This window comes from Rhinichthys klamathensis, unplaced genomic scaffold, assembly GCF_029890125.1.
Source record: "Rhinichthys klamathensis goyatoka isolate OS25496 unplaced genomic scaffold, OSU_Roscu_1.1 h1tg000314l_1, whole genome shotgun sequence".
Classification (NCBI taxonomy): domain Eukaryota; kingdom Metazoa; phylum Chordata; class Actinopteri; order Cypriniformes; family Leuciscidae; genus Rhinichthys; species Rhinichthys klamathensis.
The window spans coordinates 566421-587166 of record NW_026606832.1 but is presented as its reverse complement, the minus strand read 5'-3'; the positions used below and the strand labels follow the sequence as shown (position 1 = coordinate 587166).

The 20746-nt window shown below is 38.6% G+C and overlaps 1 protein-coding gene across 7 annotated transcripts in view; it reads right to left on the bottom strand.

Moving 5' to 3' along the window:
- The window catches only part of myo18aa (myosin XVIIIAa), a 52155-nt gene that overhangs the window by 15840 nt on the left and 15569 nt on the right, over positions 1-20746 (bottom strand). For 5 of the 7 annotated variants that reach the window (XM_056271328.1, XM_056271330.1, XM_056271334.1 and 2 more), the window contains exons 2-26: positions 18953-19040; positions 18764-18870; positions 18199-18375; positions 17909-18119; positions 16082-16224; positions 15899-15999; positions 15656-15719; positions 15424-15568; positions 14607-14771; positions 13668-13758; positions 13387-13579; positions 11192-11278; positions 10672-10813; positions 10430-10589; positions 9218-9404; positions 8879-9074; positions 8680-8789; positions 7119-7184; positions 5997-6125; positions 4334-4477; positions 3818-3907; positions 3451-3570; positions 2079-2199; positions 1633-1760; positions 1290-1444 (exon numbers count right to left, since the gene is read on the bottom strand). In XM_056271328.1, coding sequence (XP_056127303.1) covers positions 1290-1444; positions 1633-1760; positions 2079-2199; positions 3451-3570; positions 3818-3907; positions 4334-4477; positions 5997-6125; positions 7119-7184; positions 8680-8789; positions 8879-9074; positions 9218-9404; positions 10430-10589; positions 10672-10813; positions 11192-11278; positions 13387-13579; positions 13668-13758; positions 14607-14771; positions 15424-15568; positions 15656-15719; positions 15899-15999; positions 16082-16224; positions 17909-18119; positions 18199-18375; positions 18764-18870; positions 18953-19040 — 3320 coding nt within the window. Of the gene's footprint in view, positions 1-1289; positions 1445-1632; positions 1761-2078; positions 2200-3450; positions 3571-3817; positions 3908-4333; positions 4478-5996; positions 6126-7118; positions 7185-8679; positions 8790-8878; positions 9075-9217; positions 9405-10429; positions 10590-10671; positions 10814-11191; positions 11279-13386; positions 13580-13667; positions 13759-14606; positions 14772-15423; positions 15569-15655; positions 15720-15898; positions 16000-16081; positions 16225-17908; positions 18120-18198; positions 18376-18763; positions 18871-18952; positions 19041-19764; positions 19831-20746 lie in introns of all 7 variants that reach the window. The other 2 variants (XM_056271329.1, XM_056271331.1) reach the window with 1 other exon arrangement.

The following is a 20746-nucleotide window of genomic DNA, read 5'->3' as shown; positions in this document are numbered from 1 at the left end:
GGAAAAAACACGATAGTCTGCTCATATCTCCAATGGGCATAAACTATCAAACAGAGGTTCAGCCAGTAGGCACCAGAGCAAACATTTCCTCTTCAGCTATTTGCTGCTAAATCTTGTGGATTTTTAGATTTGAGTAATCTGATCTTCTTTTTCCATCTCCAATTCTACAGATGCTGAAAATTCTGAGCAAAATAAGGTCTATGCACCAAGGTTACTCATAAAATGTCATACATGTTAAGGTTTAGTTCCAGCTCTAAGTCTGATCTGCTAAGCTTTAGTTATGAGAAACATCAGCCAAGTACTAAACACAATTCAGCCACATGAAGAAGAAAAAAATCAAGCAGTCTAGCAATACACAAACAAAGAACAGCAATCAGACAGTAAGCAAATAGCTTAAACAACTACAACAAACAAAAGACAGGGATCAGACAGAAAACAACAGCTTTAAACAAAGCAACAAACAAAAGAGTGATCAGACATTAAACAAACTGCTTAAACAACTAAATAACAAACAAAAGACAGTAATCAAACAGTAAACGATTAGCTTTAACTAAACAACAAACAAAAGACAGAAATCAGACAGTAAATTAAATGCTTTAACTGAACAAAACAAAATCAGAAAAACAGCTTAAACAAACAAAAGTAATTAAGGCAGTAAAAAACTGGACAAATAAAGGACAAATAAAATACACAAATCAGACAGTAAACAAACAAATCACACAAGAGCCCAAACAATCATACATTAAAGAAACAGCTTAAACAATCAATTGTTTAACATAAATTGCTTACTGTGTGATTAAACGATAAGTTAACAAACAAGCCAAGTTATTAGAAAGTAAATGAACCGTTGAATCAAACAAACGGTAAACAAAGAAACAAAAAATAAACAGACGGCTTAACTTTTCAAATTATACACAAACAGTCCATACAATCAAACAGTAAACAATGTCCGAAACAACCAGAGTAAACAATCAAACAGAAATCTCTATAATCAATCCTCAGCAGGTGATCAGGCAGGAGACTGAAAACAGAGACTGAGGTGTGAGTGTGCGAGTTTGTGAGTGGTCCTGGTAAACCATACATTGGGGGGACAAAATGTCCCCACAAGGATGACAATACCAGAAATCTTTGACCTTGTGGGGACAAAGTTTTTTTGTGAGGGTTGTGTTTAGGAGTAGGTTTAGGGTATAGAAGGTAAAGGGTTTGTTTACTTTCTGATTGTTTGGGCTGTTCGTTTGCTGATTGATTCGTTGTGTGTGTGTGTGTGTGTGTGTGTGATTGGCTCTTACTTCCTCTGTTTTCTCTCCAGCTCATGGTTGCGCCCCTCTTGATTTTCCAGGTGCAGTTTGGTGTCTTGCAGTTCAGCTGCCAGCCGCTGGCATTTCTTCTTCAGCTGCTGGACAGATCGTTGGGACTCCTCCTGGTCAGCCTGTAACTCCGCAAACTACACACAGAGTGAGACAGGAAAGTGAAGTTTATAAAAGTCTAAAGATTCTGAAGTGCTACTGGTTACTAAGTTATTTATTGTAGCAGAATTTGAATTCAGATACATTTCACACTGTGTGTATAGTCTGATTGGCAAGCCTAGTGTGTGTGCACTGTGCGTGTGTGTATTTGCCGTGTTATACTAACTTTTCTCTCCAGGTGTCTCTTGTTCTGTTGTTCTGTCTCCAGCTTGTCATCCATCTCCTGGTGGAGTTTTTTCTTTGTGAAATCCATGTCCCTGATGGCACGTTCATATTTTAACCTCCATTCACCCCCTGACGTGAACAAACACAGAGACAGAACGATTTTTCCTGAGTTTTGTTGAGCTGGGGTGTTTTGAAAATGTAAAAATGCAGAATGTTTCCTGTGATGGGTAGGTTTAGGTATAGGGTTAGTGTAAGGGGATAGAATATACAGTTTGTACAGTATAAAAACCAGTACATCTATGGAGAGTCCCCACAAAGATAGTAAACCAGACATGTTTGTGTCTGTGTATGTGTGTGTGTGTGTTGTTCTTATTAAAATTAAACATATTGGTAGTCAGCTTCTGCTGCTATCTGATTGGTCATCTAGCTGGTTGTTTTGTTTTTTACCAGAATCATCATCGCCATCGTTGCCCATCTCGCCGTTGAGTTCTGATGCACGGAGGAGTCTGGCCTCCATGATCTCCATCTCCATGGACTCCATCTGTTTCTTCACAGAGTCAAACTTCACCTGAGTTTCATAAATAGACAAGAAACAGGTGTGATCTACAGCAGCCCACTCACAAAATACACTCCTACCACAACCTCCTCAGATTATAAAAGAAAGTTTTTTAACTATAAGAGCTCTCCAACAGTCTTTTACCACAACTTCCAGTCAATCCATGACACATACTACTCAAAATTTAAAGCTTTTCGAATATTACCTTTAATGCAGTGTGCAATATAGCTGTTTGTGAATGTAAAAGGTCTGCAAAGTTTTAAAGATCAAAGTGCAAAGTCTCAATTCCTTCCTCGCTTCTTTTTACATATCTACGTAACAATGTAACAAATTTGCATAATGCCAGCCTATGGTCTTCATTGGCTGCCCATGAACAACATCTACTTTGACCCGCCGTCAAACACTGTAGTTGTAGCTGAGGTCTGGAAGAGTTTGGTTCGTGTTGACAACATGTCGAGAAGATGCACTTTTCAGTGCTGCAAATCCCCTTTGCATGCACTTCCAAAGGATGAAGATTCGAGGCTGGAATTGATACGTTAAAAAAAACGACGCCACTGTTACTGTTCGTTTCATTGTGTTTACAAGCACTGAGGAAGCCTCCAGAGCTGAAAATCAGATATAGCAATGGGTGTTTCGTTTCCGACACGCGCTGTAAACTGTAGACCAATCACAACAGACTGGGCCATCTGACCAATCAGAGCAGAGTAGGCTCGCGGAAAGGAGGGGGTTTAGACAGACCGGGTTTAGACTCTTCGAGAAATGAGGTGATGTGCAATGTAGGTTATGAGAAAATTTTAGTTTTTTTTTTTTTTACCTTTGACACACGTAAATCTATTGTAGAAGACCTCCAAAACAAAATTAGAAAACTTAACAAAAAAAAAAAAAAAAGCCTACCTTTAATAGGGGCACTTGAAATATTTTCAAAAAATGCATAAAAGGTTGTACTTAAATTTACATCTTTACAATTTCTATGATTTAAATCCAAATTCATTTTTGGTCTGAATAAACCAACAAACTAATATGAATCCGTTTCCAACACTTCATGTAAGAGACATTTTAGATGAATGTGTTTAATTATCTACTCAGTATGCTTGGAAGTAAAACTACACATGCAATATAATGTGACAAAATATAGTGATGCAGTGTTTTTGTAAACTATACCACTGGAAAAAGCTCATTATTGGAAAAAAAAACTACACTATTTTACTGAATTTACAGTTAACTTAGTAGCATTTGTCCTCCTGAAGCATGGAGGACATGTACCTGCATATCCTTCATGTCCTTCTCCAGACGCAATCTCTCGCTTGTCTCCGTCTCCAGCAGCTGGGATGTAGACTCCGCAGAATTCCTCTCATCTGAAAGCTCTGCCGTCAACTCCGTAATCTACATAAACACACATATGCATTGGTTTTTCTAATATGGTGGAGGCTTTCCATTGATTTCTACTCATATATTATCAACTCCTCAACTTAAACCTAATAGTCACAGAAACCTTCCTGCATTTTTACATTTTCATTAAGACATCACTTACTACATTTATTGTCTATCAATACGGTTTTCTCAAAACGGGACAGTAAAATGAGGCCCTGCTTTGCCTGTTGAAGTCAAATAAGATGCTTGCATGTCTTACTCTGCTCTCCATTCGATCCGAGGTCAGCCGAAGCTCGTTCCTTTCCTTTTCCACCTTCTCCAGCTTCAACTTCAGATGCATGATCTCCTCCTACGAGTCAAAATGACAGCAAAATCTCAAGCACAAAACACAATATATTTAGATATATATTTAATATATTATTAATATTTAGAATATTTAGATAAGAACAAACAATCTTTGGCCTGAGTTGGGCTAATATTGTATGATCTGATGTTTTTTTTGATCAGGCAAGATTTATCTGCCTTCAGGTGAGTTCAGGAAGGGGCCAGACAGCAATGTTGCGAATGCTTTGAGCTCGGATTGAGATGACGGCTTCAGGAATCAAAGAGATTTCTCAGCTCTAACGCTGATGCAACAGAAGCTCTCAGACCATGTCATCTTTAAGGCAAATGCACCCACACACACACAGATAAACATTTCCACTCAACTGTAAGTTGAAAGAAGCTTTACATAGTGAGCAAACTGGGACATGCAATAACGAGTAATATGGCTCACGTCTTTTCCTCGAATCTGTTCTTCGGTGAGCTGAACCTCTACTAGAGGCCGTACGGTGGTGAAGAGCTTCCACCAAGGCCAGTCCTTCACGCCATGATTCTTCTTAATGTTCTTCTGGACGCAACGGATGGCCAAATCCTGGATCTGAGAGATAGAGAGGGGTTTTTATTTATCTAAAGGGACACTTCACACTAAAATTTTAATTTTGTCTTCATTTACTCACCCTAATGTGGTTTATTTTATAGCACAAAAGTCATCCTAAGTCAAATCTTTCATTTACTGACATGAGTGTGAGTGAGTGTGAAAGACGTGTGAATAAGTGAATGATGACAGAATATTAATTTTGACTGAACTATTCCTTAATTTCTGCAATATGTGTGTTCAGAACAAACAGGCTGATGATACAGATCTCCATCTGTGAATGACATGACAGTCGCATTAACAGCGTGGCATGAAATGATTCATGTTCCTTCCTTTGCAAACACAAACATAAAAGCCACAGAATGACTTTGATATGTCATTTTTGAAAAAGTACTGAAAGACTTGCCAACCAAAACTGTAAATTTGTAAAATGCACTTTATAAAGAATTGAGGATTTTGTTCAGAGGCCTGATTTCATGTCATGATCTTAAAGGGATTAGACTATTATGATACAGAGATGGCATGATAATAATTCTAAAACTTCTAGAGAAACTAAACAGGAGAGCATTTAAAGCTGAAGTATAACATTTTCAGTGTTAAAATAAAATAAGTAATTTGTAGATTAATTCTCAAAAAGTGTAAAAACTGTGATTTTGTGGTGCTTTCAAAACATTATTTAGCTTTCTTTGAGGTGCCCAACAACAACATTGGCTCTACCACTGGTGTGAATTGGGGGTGGGACTATCTGTTTGGCTGACCAATGGGAGACAGGGGAGTGTTTTTGTCTGCAATTCTGCACGGTGATACTAGTGGAGCAGAAAAGACATGTTTTTTCTTAAATTCAATCTAATCAACTCATAAATGATCCTCAATACTATCTGGTAGTAAGTTATGTCAATGAACAGAACATTATATTTTCAACATCAACAAGTAAAAATCTGTTCTAAGTAATGGCTGCTGAAAATTCAGCTTTGCCACCACAGGAGTAAATACAATTTAAATATATGAAGAGTTCAGATGCAAAAGCCTCTAAGTGCCATTTGAAATTTTCTTCTAGAACAAGCTTGTATATTTAAGTTCAGTAATTTCACTTAAATGGCAATGAAGATTACATATTAATGGTCATTTAAGTAAAATTACTGAACTTAAATATACAAGCTTGATAAAAATGATCATTCTAGAAGAAAATTTCAAATGGCACTTAGAGGCTTTTGCATCTGAACTCTTCATATATATATATATATATATATATATATATATATATATATATATATATTAGAAAAGAAAACAACTGTTGTTTTTAAATTGTAATAATATTTCACAATATTGCTGTTTTCACAGAATTTTTGATCAAATAAATGCAGCCTTGGTGAGCATAAGAGATTTCTTGTTCTAAACATTTGAAAAAATCTTACCCACACAAAACCTTTGAATTTTGTTGGAGAAATAAATGTTGAGATTCTGTTTGATTGACATTGCAATTCCAGCACAGGACTGAAGCAAAACAGAAAATTGACTTTACCTTCCTCTTTTTGAAGGCCTGTCGAGACAGAAAGCCCCTGCAGGCAGCCTGGAACAGCGTGATGTTCTGTCTGGTGTGTTCATCCCTCTGTCCCTCTAGTTTAGCCACTGTTCCAGCCCTGAAGAACACCTAACACACACACACCAACATAATTGTGACAACAGCAAAGGAAGCATGTTAAAAGTGCATATTATAATGGTCCTAAAATTTCATAGTAGTAAAAGAGATGTGAATAAACTCATATGGAGTCATATTTTAAAACAGATGCTGCTTTTATCTGTAATGAAGATTCATAAGCACATTGATGTTTTTTGTAATGAATTATGTCTTCAAATAATATGGATATTTCTTTAACAGCAAGAGAGAGGCTGCTTTTCTATACATTTCAGTATCAGTTTTCTTTTACTTATTCAAATCAAAAATCGGAGATCTCTAATTGTGATTACACTCATGCAACTATTTTATCTAGGGTCGACATCTGACCACAACAATCTGAACAAACCATGTAAATCAATGTCCATTTAACGCCTATTTGGTTCATTTTTCATTGCCAGTAATCGTAAGAGCACAAGTCGAGCAGAACCGACAGGAGATGCTGGTAGAGTTGTAAATCAGTTTGTTTTGTTGCTCGAATCCTTCATGAAGGGCCCCTGACATTGTAATCTATTTCTGAGCGCAGTTCAGCCTTCGTAAACCTTTACGCCAATTGCAGCTGCCAAAAAATAATGACAAACTATTCCAACTTATAATCCGGTCCAATAAATCTCCATTCTTCTGGGAACGCACCAGGCGGGGCTTGTTTACACACGCCACCGTTTTTTTTCAGGGGTCTTTTTGGCTTGCAATGATTTTCCAGCTGATGGGATTAAACTGTTGAGCGCCAGCGTCTGTTCACACTGATTAGGACAGCATGAAGAACTAAGAAAGACACAAACAAACAAAGCAGCTCATGCTGACAAGAGAGTGTCTTGCGTCCAGCCAACGGACCACGCAGTAGATGACGAAAAATGCACGCAGTCGTAATATCACCCGCCGCTTAAGATTCAACATTTGACTCACCTGCATCCTTTGATGCTTCTAAAGTGATAGATTGAGCAGAAATGTGTGTTTCTGTGTACTCACCCTGCTAAGACCCATGTGATAGCTGCTCTTCTCCAATTCCAATGACTCCAAAAGCTCCTCTACTGCCTGCAACGACACACACACTGTCATGTCTAGTTCACACAGTGTACATTACTAAAAAAAACTGCTGACCCCTGTGTAGGCCAACAGGACACACTCTCACTGGTTATACAGTCCCCAAACTGTCCAGGCGACCATCAGCCCTCATCGTGACACTGACACTGTCTCTCTCATGCGGAAAGGTCTTGAGAACTTGATCTGTCTGAAAGGGCTCATCTAGATTACAGCACTAAAGGGGGCTCTGGCCCCTGACAACTAAAGGGCCATTGTTTGAATTGGTTCACAAAAAACTCTCCTCTGAGACACGGTTCTACCTCCCTCTGTCTTTTTCTTTCTCGTTGTGTCTCTCCAGATCTCCAATTTTGCATCGTTTCTACTTTCCCTGGGACTTGAAACACCACTGACCTTCTCTGTTGTGTTACAAAAAGAGGTTGGGCATCTTTCTGTATCCTTTTTACTCTAAAAGAAGGTGTTAGGTGTCTAAAACTGACTTTTAGCTATACCTGTCAATTTACCAGCAATTAATGTTTCAGACTGGGCATTAACTGTATTTTGCACACAAAAAAATATTTAGTCCCATTGACAATTTGATTATTTAGCTGTTCATTCTTTACAGCACAGGTTTGTACAAGTCAAGAACACATGCTTATTTCTGCCTCAGAGTAAAAAAAACTAAACTTTAAATCTCACAGTATGACTGTATATTTCACAATATGACTATCTCACAATTGCGTTTATCTTAATATACAATGTTATACTGTATCTCACAATTGCAACATCATTTCTTACAACAGTGACAATCTCACAATTTGATGTTATATCCCATTTGATCTATGTATATTTTTTGCAATTCATTGTACGACTTTATTGTAATTGCAAATTTCTGTTACAATGTTTCCACTTAGGAAAAGTTGTTAGAACATGTTTCAATAGTTGAATATTCATGTTATTTGCATCAGTGAGATTCGCGTTGTCATTTTTAAAATATGCATTATGCTGGATTTCCTAATGAAGTTTCCATTCAACTCATGAATATTTGTTTTACTCTACAAAGCCCATGTGTACTTGCATTTGGCACTTGGCGAATGTTAATTTTGGACCCTGTCTGGCATTTACATGCCCAGAGCCACAGTGCAAAGGTTTTGTATAAAACTCTCCTTTCCCCCCCCGGCTAATCACAGGACCAAAAAGAGATTAGGAGGCCCCTGGATGGAGAAATTTTTCTAGCTGATAATTACAGTACATTTGGGCATTAAGTAAGCACTAAAGCCCAGAGCAATTACTACATTTTTCCTGTCTGCTCTGCGTATTGATTCAAGTCAGCGACCCAGCTGGGGTTTCTTGATTAAGCTGTCACAATAACCCTGATTACCCAGAGTGCATTTCTGTCTCAGACTCAAGAAACACAAGAGCGAGAGGAGCCCAAAACTTCAATTCGGTAATTTGTAAAGCTTTTGTACTATTCTTTCCATGCTCATTATTTTCTTAAATAGCTACTCACTCGTTTCTCATCCTTCACAATATAGTTTCGGCCCAGTTTCTTGGTCAAGTGAGGGGCCAAAATGTCAAAGCGTCTTCTGAACTCAGAGAAGACCATGTGGTCAGGGTAACCTGCACAAAGCAAGCGGATATTCAGCAGGAAATAACAGAGAGGACTTCATTGTATCTATTTGATTAGATCTTTCAATCTCTTTTCTCACCTTGTCTGTAAATCCTCAAACTGTCCAGCAGTTTGAAGCCACAGATCTGGGCCCTGAGCAAAGCCACATCCATTTGCATGAGTCCAGGGTCGCAACTCTCCTCTGAGGATCCTGCGGCCCTCAGAACTTCTGCTCGGGGTAACAGACAGTGGACAAAGTGAACCCTGGATCTGCGAACGGTGTCCAACAGTGCATCCTGAACGAAAGAGGTGATATATAATGAGTAGTATTAGCCATTTCTTCTAATTAATAGGGAATTTGAACAATTCCACAAAGTTTTTAGGAGAAACATCCAATCCAACAACTACTATTAAGTGTAGGATCCTCTTGAAAACTCACCACTTGGAGTTTAATCTGAAGGCAGAGAGATTTCTTCTTGACCGCTGCCATGCCTGTGGTGAAGGTCTTCCTCATGCCGGTGGCCCGGCGCAGGCCGAGCTGAGAGACGCCCTCCAGTCCAGCGATTGAGCCAGTCAGAACCCCAGCACTGCTGGAGCGGCCCACAAACATCCCGCTGATGCTCTTTCTGTAGGAAAGACAGTTTGTTCGCCCCTTTTATCCTCATTTACAGGTTCATAATTTTGTTTAGGTCTACTAGAACAAGTTTACATGACTTAGGGCCAGAATTACTAAACAGGGCAAATTTGCATGAGAGCGCAATTCCAAAAAAGCGCTGATGGGAGTGGAAAGTTCTGCGCTTGATCTACTGACGACACGCAAATTAAAGAACACAGACGCAGTCGGATCATTTCCATAATGACCAACCCAATCTACCAAGAGCAGCGCAAATTAGCGTCTGGTTTAAGACATGCTTTTTTGGGTAATATGGCACAAATACCAGTAAACTGACTAGAGCAAACCTTAGTAAATCCCCTTCCATGATTCATTTAAACACTCTCCTCCTATAAATTTTGCATCTGAAAGGGAAACTCCTACAAATGCATATTCAATAAGGTCATCTACAAAAATAACACCTTTTCAGTGCTAATTTTTCACTGCATGTCTTTAGTAAATCTTGACAGTATTTTTTTTTGAACGCCAAAAGGTACACTACTATACAAAAGGTTGTAGTTGTACTGCTGAGGAATAGTGTTAAAAATCACTGGTCCTTTAGTTCCACTGCCTTTGGAAGTCCATGTAATCATGTTTTTTTCTCTTACAGTGAAAAAAACAGTATTTCTTTCAAATAGAAGAGTGATAACCTCTTCCTGGCCTTATAACTACCATTGTATAAAATACAAAATAGCCAGCAGGCTGGGATTATGCAAATGTGTTACATGGTGGCATAGGTATGACACGGAAATAATGGCAGGAATACAAACAAGGCGTTTATGGCAGAGTCGTGGAGTCCCTATTGTTGTGGACTTTTTTTGTGTGTGTAACTTTGCAGACTGTTTACATGCACATCTATATTACACAATAAAGGAAAGGGGTGGATTATTATTTATATCAAATATAAAAAAGCATAATAGGTACACTTTAAACAGTGTAATATGTTTTTTGACTAATTTACTAAAGTGACAAGTGCAAATGGTTAAAGGCAGGTCTTACTTCTGGGAGTTCTGCAGCAGATTGGCAGCGTTCTGGGGGGTGGGATTTTGCCTGGCTAGGTTCAGCCAACCACGTGTGTCATATTCCACCCAATCTGTCCCATAACTGTGGCCGAGCAGGAAGTGATGTGCATTTTCACTTTTAAGCACCACTGTGCGACCTGCAGAAAAACAATACATAAATTGGTCCAGGGCAGAATGTAAGTGTGTGAGTTGGTGTTTGTGCATGTTTGTGTGTGTGACCTGTGCTCTCTCCCTCTGCAGGGCCGTAGTAACTGAAGAGTCGTTGCAGGACTGTTTCCTCGGACCCTCCCGGCTGTAAAACCTCCTCCTCCATCAGCCAAAACAGACCTCTGGCCTCATCTGTACGGGACAGAGTACGTACCTGAAACACAAACATGAATATCCACTGTCAAATAATCACAATCGTAGAAATAATACACACACTTTCCCTTCAGATCTCTCACATTGAGCTCTTCTGTTCTTGACTTGTACTTATAAACACGGTTAAACACGGTTAAAAAAGTATATCACCATGACTGGCCTAACAATGACTTTTAATATAAGATTAAATTTGCCCTGCATTGACAGTCTGTCATTTCCAGTTTCAATCTTAAACATCTAATCGTTTTTGATTAAACACAAATGCAGAGATGGGAGTTACATTAAATAATTGTAACTTTTTGATATAAATCACACAAACTTTAAACATTAGCTGAATTATTGGCCATAGCAGTTGATTCGTTCAGGAAGTGTGTCTCACCAGGGCTTGACTGGAGGACTGATCAATCACAGCCAATGAGCGAGAAGGGCTGGGCTCCAGGTCATCCAGTGTGATCTCAATGTTTTCCTATGGAAACACAGAGACAGTTCATTTGTTTGGATGGACATTGACTCATAATGCTTTTCTTCAATTAGATGACATGCAAATTAATGAAACGAATTAAACTGCAAATAATTGCATATGCCAATGTTTGTGGTGAAAAATGAAAATAATAAGACATTATATATTACTGTGGAAGATGAATAAAACATTGAATAGAAATTGCAAAAAGTGGCCTGAGAAATCAATATACACTAATGTTCAAAATTTTGGAATACGTTCAAGCATACATTCAATTGAGCAAAAGGTGACAGTAAAGACATTTACAATGTTACAAAAAAACTTTCTATGCATCAAAGAATTCTGAATAAAAATCCTTCAACGAAAATATTACGCAGCACAGCTGTTTTCTATGGAAGCTTGTTTCCGCCACAGAATGAAAAATAAAAAAGGTAATTGCGACTTTATATCACGCAATTCTGACTTTATATCTCGCAATTCTGAGAAATAAAGTCAGAATTGCGAGATATAAAGTCAGAATTGCGTGATATAAAATCGCAATTGCGTGTTGTAAAGTCAGAATTGCGGGATATATAGTCAGAATTGATTGATATAAAGTCGCAATTGCAGGTTATAAAGTCAGAATTGCGTGATATAAAGTCGCAATTGCGTGTTATAAAGTCAGAATTGCGAGATATAAAGTCAGAATTGATTGATATAAAGTCAGATTTGCGAGATATAAAGTCAGAATTGCGTGATATAAAGTCAGATTTGCGAGATATAAAGTCAGAATTGCATGATATAAAGTCAAAATTGCGTGTTGTAAAGTCAGAATTGTGAGATATAAACTATTCTGAGGGGGGGGGAAATTAGTCTTTTTTTCCCCCTTAGAATTGGCCTGATAACTCGCAATTCCGAGTTTATATCTCACAATTCTGAGAAAAGATGTCAGAATTTCGAGATATAAACTCGCAATTATGTGTTATAAAGTCAGAATTGCGAGATGTAAACTCGCAATTGTGAGATAAAAAGTCGTAATTCTGTCTTTTTTTTCTCGCAATTGCGACTTTATTTCTCAGAATTGCGAGTTTACATCTCGCAATTCTGACTTTATAACACATAATTGCGAGTTTATATCTCGAAATTCTGACATCTTTTCTCAGAATTGTGAGATGTAAACTCGCAATTGTGAGATAAAAAGTCGTAATTCTGTCTTTTTTTTCTCGCAATTGCGACTTTATTTCTCAGAATTGCGACTTTTATTTCTCACAATTCTGACTTCATATCTCGCAATTATGAGATAAAAAGTCGCAATTATTATTATTATTTTTTATTTTATTCAGTGGCGGAAACAAGCTTCCATAGTTTTCAACATTGATAATAATTAGAAGAAGAAAAAGAATTGTTTCTTGAGCAGCAAATCAGCATATTAGAATGATTTCTAAAGGATCATGTGACGCTGAAGACTGGAGTAATGATGCTGACAATTCAGCTTTGCATCAGAGGAATAAATTACATTTTAAAATATATTAAAATAGAAAACAGTTCTTTTAAATTCTAAAAATGTTTCACAATTTTACAGTTTTTTCTGTATTTTTGATCAAATAAATGAAGTCCTGGTGTGCATAAAAAACTTCTTTCAAAAACATTCAAATATCTTACTGACCCAAACTTTTGAACAGTTGTGTATTGTTTGTTGTATTTCCTATCTGAGATAGACTTGAAGGCCATTCATAGGATTGTTAATCGATTGTGATTAATTGTTTGTCTATGTACAAATGCATCATAGACATCTTGGTAATCTTGTGCCATGAGCTTTGTTTTTAAGATGCTATCTCAAGTTAATAGTAGTTTAAAGTTTTCAAAAAGGCACTCAAATGGAACCACTCAACATTTTATTGCATTATTTTTCATAATTATTTTATTAAACTGTCAGAATAGTAGTGCATTGCTCCACTGACCCATCTAATACAGGCAAATGGCAAAAAAAAAAAAAAAAATTGAAAATAAAAAACAATAATGTACATTTAAGTTGTAGCATATTAACAGCCATATAAATGTAGAGCTTTTATAGGAAGTCGAGTGTCATGAGATTTTGACTAGTCATTGGCTCAGGATGTGTGTTTTTTCCGCACCTCTTTGTAACGCTCCAGTTCCCTTACGAATGTCCGCTCCTGAAAAAGCATCTGTAGACGTTCCTGAGCGTAATTATGGCAAAGCTCCTCAAATGTGGCACCGCGCTGGTTCTTCACCTGACGAGGGTTCTGGAACCCTGGTGTGTCCACAATCAGCAGAGAACACAGAGAATGCTGACTGGACTTCAGTGCTCTGCAAGGAGAAAAACACATCTGAATCTGAATCCGTATCTCTTACCCAACTAAATAAGTTCATACTGCACTAGGTAATCACTGATTACCTGTTAATAAGAGAGACGATGAGCGTGAAAAGCTCAGAGTATAAACCAGATGCCATGGACTCCAAACACTCAGCTGCTGTTGCTTTAGACACTGAAACGCACACAAAAACTCTTTTTAACCCTCATCCTTCCCTCGCACTTTGTAACACATCTTTCCCTCGCGGGTCATAATAACCCGAATCCCTAAAATTATACTTACAAATAAAAAAATGTTGTCCAGAAAGCTAATTTTATTTCATTTTGATAATATTTTTTTCTATTTTTTAATGCAAATGTTTTGGGAGATTTTTTGGTTATTTTTTATTTTATTTACCTTTAAATTACTAGATTAGATCAATAGATTAATAAATAAATATATTTAAGCACATTCATCATATTCCTTCAACTTAAAATCAACATGCATAACCCTTTTAATTCAGCTCAAAATATCTTACATTGAGTGTCTTTGCCGTCCTCTTGTGGAAAAATAATATGATATTTCATGACTCTTGCCACTAGACGGTCTTTAAGCTCTATTTAGAGCAAATGAGCTGTTCCGGTGGGTCCTAAAGTCAGTTTCTCTTCAGTATGCATTCAGATACAAATGTAGATATTATAAAATATTTTTTTGGTAAAGTTTTAACAATATTAGTTTGAATATTGAGCATTTTTAGGTTTTTCTATGTGTACTGAAGCATTCCTCGCATTCCATTCATTCCTAAGGGGGTCAAATTAACTTGTTTAAATTTCAACCACAAAACTTCTCAAATCCATTCAAATTCTTTGTGTGTATTCGTGGTTCAAGTGCGACAAAAGTCCTAGGGTCTTGGACCCCTCTGATGAACACTCAATTCTTAAAAAAATTCGGGTCAAAATCACCCAAGGGAAGGATGAGGGTTAAACATAAAATAGGTTATCATTTATGACATATTTAAGAATATTAACAAACAAAAAAGGTACCCGAGCTGTCCGTATCATCCGTACTCTGCCGGACGCTTACTGAGCGGGGCAGGGTGCTCTTTCCCTGCTGTTTAAAGATGGCGGATGACAACTCTTCCAGCGTGCAGCCCAGGAGATACGCTGCTTTTTGTGCCCACTCGTGTCTGGCAAACTGCTTTCGGCCCGCTGAAGGGTCAGAAAGACGCATTCGCAAAAGAAAAACAGTGTTACCACAAAACATCCGTCACATTATGCTGAACTAGAATAGATTTTCCAGCTACTGTGAAAGCTCTTTGGTCAAATGTCCAGAAACTTTCATCTCCTGGATTGATGATCAAAGAGAACAAACATTTTCATTCTGGCGTTCGACATCAGAGAGCAGACACAAGCACACAGGCAGATGAAAGATGGGCACAGCTCTATTAAGCTGCTAAATTAAAAAAATAAAAAATAATAAAACCACCTGCCTTCAGTCTAAAACAGAAACAGGGAGAGAGAGACTTGCATTTACCTGCATCTGTTTCTGTGTTATGATGGGGGCAGCATGCAACGTCAATATGCAATACAAAAACACATGATTACAACGAATAAAACACAAACACAACAACTGTTGTACACAATGAAACAGTATTAAACACTGATGGTAACTGACAAATGTTTTTTAGACATCAAGCGCATACACACACTTCTCAGTCACATGAGTGAAAAGACTCTACTGACTCTTAGTGGACAGATGTTAAAATACACTCTGTGCAATCAGGCATTCTGTATTCTACAGTGTTCTCGTGCATTCAGATATTAGTGTTGGTATAGACACTGGAGAAGCTGGTAGCTTTACCTTTGGTGGCCCCAGCGGCACCGAGATGATATATGGCCCCTAAAATCAGCCACACTGTTTTCTGTTCTTCAGCAGAGATGCCCAGGACTTTCATGGCAGCCTGCAGCTTAGTGAACTGCTGAGTGGCTTTCTGCTTGTCCTCGGGCTACAGAAAAGATGATATGATACAATGTGTACAGATAAAAGAGATCAAATGTGTGTCTAGTTCTGCCTTATGAGTGGCATTTCTTACCTTCGAGTGAGGGAGGAGCCCAAACGTGTTGTTCTCAGCAAAGTGATTGAAATGAAGTTCAGTCCTGAAAGGCATGACGATCAACTTTAATCTACATATGTTCCTGCTATGGATGAATCTCAGTTTGCACATTATTCGTACTATTTATTGTGACAGAATATGGCATGGCTGGATTGATTTATGCTGTAAGTATGCACTTAGTATGCATGCTTTTTGTTTTTTTTATAATAGTCTCTCACTCACTTTAGAGATGCATCTGCTCCGGCCATCAGATAGTAAAACACATTGAAGCTGGATTCTGCTTCTGGTCGCCTGGTCACTCTGAACTTTTCCAGCAACATGGTCTGTATGGGAGACATACAATAAAGCAAATCAAAGATAGATCCCCCAGTGAAATGCTGAATAATCGCCCTCGCTGTACCCTACCTGAACGGATGCAGAGGCCACCTGTCCTGCCTGGTCGAAGTCAAGAGAGACTATGTGTGAGAAGCGACTGGCGTTCCCATTCATAGCTGTACTGCAGTTTCCAAACGCCTCTAGAACCGAATAGATCGCCTGCCATTTCTCAGCTGTGGGGAGGGAACAGTTCATGATGCTCGATAAAAATCATAGAATTTATCTTGATTAATTTCCCTCTGTAACAGCTGGTGTTCTGGTCCTGCTGGCAGCAGCGTTCTGTGTGAGCTGCAACTGTCTTATTGACTTTTTAGGAAGGCCAGTGAGGAGTCCATTACAATAATCCACCCTGCTGGTGATGAAAACATGCACAAGTTTCTCTAAGTCTTGACTGGAAATAAAACATCTAATTCTTGCAATATTTTTCAGATGATAGTATGCTGATTTAGCTATTGCTTTGACATGACTACTGAAACTAAGGTCTGACTCCAGAATCACACCGAGATTCCTGACTAGTTGTTTGACCCCTAGCGTCAAGGTATGCGTTCACCTTGAGAACTTCATCTTTGTTTCCAAACGCAATGACTTTAGTTTTGTCAAGTCAAGTCAAATATATTTATATAGCGCTTTTCACAATACAGATTGTATCAAAGCTGCTTCACAGTATCAATCAAAACAACTTAACAGTGTTTGTTTATTACTGGAAAAAGACATCCAAGTTTGGTAGAGGTGATCAGTGGTATGATGGGTCATTTAATTTGAATATCCCCAGCTGAGCAAGCCAAAGGCAACAGTGGCAAGGAACCGAAAAACTCCGTCAAGTGACCCAATGGTGTCCTAAAACTCCATCAGATGACCCAATGGAGGAAAAAAAAAACCTTGGGAGAACCCAGGCTCAGTCGGGGCCAGTTCTCCTCTGGCGTTTATGAAGTAGAGGCCGAATTTACAGTAACTGTAAGATAAAAAATTTATATGAATGCCTGGCTAAATAGATGCGTATTTAGTCTAGTTTTAAACTGGGAGAACGAGTCTGAGCAACGAACAATATCAGGGAAGGCTATTCCAGAGCTTCGGAGCTAAATGTGAAAATGTTCTCCCTCTGGTGGATCTGGATATCCTAGGAATGACCAGCAGAAGCCTCGAATTTAGTGATCTCAAAGAGCGCGATGGATTATAGGGCGATAGAAGATCCGTTAAATAGACTGGAGCTAAACCATTTAGAGCTTTATAAGTCAAAAGCAATACCTTGTAATTAATACGGAACTTTATAGGTAACCAATGAAGTGATGATAGAATCGGTGTTATATGATCATATTTTCTTGATCTAGTAAGAACTCTAGCGGCTGCATTTGTCTTTGTTTAACTGAAGAAAGTTTTGGCACATCCAACTGTTGACTTCATCAATGCATTGGCACAGGGAGTCAATGGGGCTGTAATCGTTAGGCGATAGGGCTAAGTAGAGCTGTGTGTCGTCTGCATAGCTGTGGTAAGAGATTTGGTTCTTTCTCATTATTTGCATATACAGGTTGAATAGGAGCGGCGCAAGAATTGAGCCTTGAGGGACTCCGCATGTCATGGACGTCCACATGGACGATAATATTACATGAATAACTTACACTTAAAAATAAAAAAAATAGAAACTAACTGAAATAAATGTTTAATTAAAGTACAAAAATCGTCTTTTTTTTTTTTTAAATAAACATTTGTATTCTGTGGCGGAAACAAGCTTCCAAAGTTTAAGGCTTTAAAGAACAAGAGGCACAAACAGAAAAAAAGCAGGCCATGCTGCTTCATATTCACAGTAGCAGTGTACAACAAGGCAACAATGTTTTTTGAGGTCCTCATTTTGTTCCTCACCCGAGTACACCTTTCCACTGCCGGCTGCGATGGTGACCAGGTACTGCAGCAGATGCTGGCAGCTGGTGGTCTTTCCGCTGCCACTCCTGCCCAGTAGTGCGATGGTTTGATCCTGACGTGTTGTCAGCAGCTGATGATATGCCGACTGAGCAACAGCGAAGATGTGAGGGGCTGTTTCCTCCCTCCGGCAGCCCTTAAACATCTGCATCACCTGATATAAAGAGACCATGTCACTCCATCTCTTTTGAACATAACTCTGAAGTGACTATGACTTTTTGTGAAGTTCGTACCTTCTCTGAGTACATGGCAGGGGTGCTGAGAGGATTGATCACCAGCAGATTTGACCCAGCATAGCTGTGAATGAGGTTTCCACCATAGCGCTGACGCAAGGTGTGAAGGATGCTGGACTCATTGAGGTAGAGAAGAGACGAGAGATCCTCCACTCGATCATATGATAGAGGATTCGCCTGATGATAGATAGATAGATAGATAGATAGATAGATAGATAGATAGATAGATAGATAGATAGATAGATAGATAGATAGATAGATAGATAGATAGATAGATAGATAGATAGATAGATAGATAGATAGATAGATAGATAGATAGATAGATAGATAGATAGATAGATAGATAGATAGATAGATAGATAGATAGATAGATAGATAGATAGATAGATAGATAGATAGATAGATAGATAGATAGATAGATAGATAGATAGATAGATAGATAGATAGATAGATAGATAGATAGATAGATAGATAGACAGACAGACAGATAGATAGACAGACAGACAGACAGATAGATAGATAGACAGATAGACAGATAGACAGACAGATAGACAGATAGGCCCACCTTCTCCACATCATCCTCGTCCACTTCCAGTAATGTCCCATCATGCTCCAGTCTGATCTTCACTTTCCCCTCTGGGAGAGAGCCCATCTCTGTCTTGAGCTGTGTAGCTATACAGACAAAACGAACATTTGTTACAGGACAGTTGAGGATTCAGATCATAATGGGAGTGAACACTATGACTTCACTAACCCAAAGAAAAGCCATCTTTATGGACAAGCCAGACTTTCTCAGTGTTGTACCAGGCCTTCTCTGCAGCAAGCTGCTCCTCCGTCTTCACCTGCAGTAGAGAGTGAGAGAGAGTCAGAACACACACAAACTGCGAGTAATGTACATGTCCCGTAACTCTGTGATGGATTGTGATTCAGTTCAGCGTTTCAGTCTGTTATGGTTGTGACTTTAGAAAGTGAACACTGCTAGCACAATTCTGAGATATATTGGTAATGAAGCATCTCTGAATATAATATAGTGAAGCATCTGCACACAAGAAAACTGCTGGAGATGTGCATAATAGAGGGAGATAAACATATAAAAAAGAATACAGCAGAGAAATCATTAGCTTAAAGTCTACAGAGAGGCTGCTCACTGAGGAGCCAATGGGTGGAGCTTGACATCCAGCACCCAATCGCTGGACGTAATGGGTGGAGCTAGATGGTTCAACCACACCCAACCCTACCCATAATAACCCTATCACTAAACATAACTCCACCCATTTAGTCCACAGAGGTGGAGCCAGACTAAGTCAAACTCCACCCATTACGTCTAGAGAGAAAAAATATAAAAAGTTCTCTTCACACACCACAAAGAAATCTATAACACAGAGAAACTGCAAATTAACTGAATTATCAAATGTGCACACATATATCAAAGTAAAATTTGAATGGGAAACATGCTTCGGTTCAACCAGGAGCTCTGAGGTGATCTGACTCCTCTAATAGCACTATGAGACTCTACCAAGCAGTACACATAAGCAGAATTTCACACAGGCAATGCAGTGGCCAGACCTTAGACAGACTGGCAGCTTCATGTGCAGCCTGCAGGATTGCCACAGGGTCCTCGGCTGCCTTGGCCTGCAAAGGGCCGGGAAAACCAAGAGATCAAAAGCCGTAAACACAAATCCTCAAAAGAGAAATAAACAACAGGGAAAGAGGCAGGAAATAATGCACCTTATATGATTTATATTTTACATGAACATTAGTCAAACCCCCAAATTATTGTGAACTGAAGAGAAATCAACCGGTTTTAAAGGGGTCCCTAGTGAAAAATATACAAAAATGTATTTGAAATACAGTTATTTATGCCAAGTATACTACAAATACATTTACATATTTATGTATTTAATACAGGGTTAGTTCACCCAAAAGGAAAATAAGCCCATGATTTACTCACCCTCAAGCCATCCTAGGTGTATATGACTTTCTTCTTTCAGTTATATTAAAAAAATATCCTGGCTCTTCTAAGCTTTATAATGGGTGTGAATGGTAACTTGGATTTTGAAGCCCAATAAGAGCGCATCCATCCATCATAAAAGTGATCAATACGACTCCAGGGGGTTAATAAAGGGGCAAAGCGATGCGTTTTTGTAAGGAAAATATCCATATTTATAAACTTTATAAACTGCCTTCCGGTAACGTCCGTACGCGAGTCTAGTTCCGGCTGAAGATTGACCTCTGACCCGACGTATGACGTATTGACGAACGCAGAATCGCAGAGGATAGAGCAAAGCAAAACACAAGTTAGAAGTCTAAAATGAGAATTTTTTAAGAGAAATATCAGAGGAGCTTGAGTTTGTTGCCCAGCACTATTTGTTTGAACCGCAAGATGCGTCTACTCTCACCTAAGTTTACGCTACTCCTATATCCTACGTCGGGTCAGAGGTCATTCTTCTGCCGGAACTCGACCTGCGAACGGTCATTACAAGAAGCTAGAGATAATAGTTTATACAGTTATAAATCGCTTCAGAAGGCCTTTATTAACCCCCTGGAG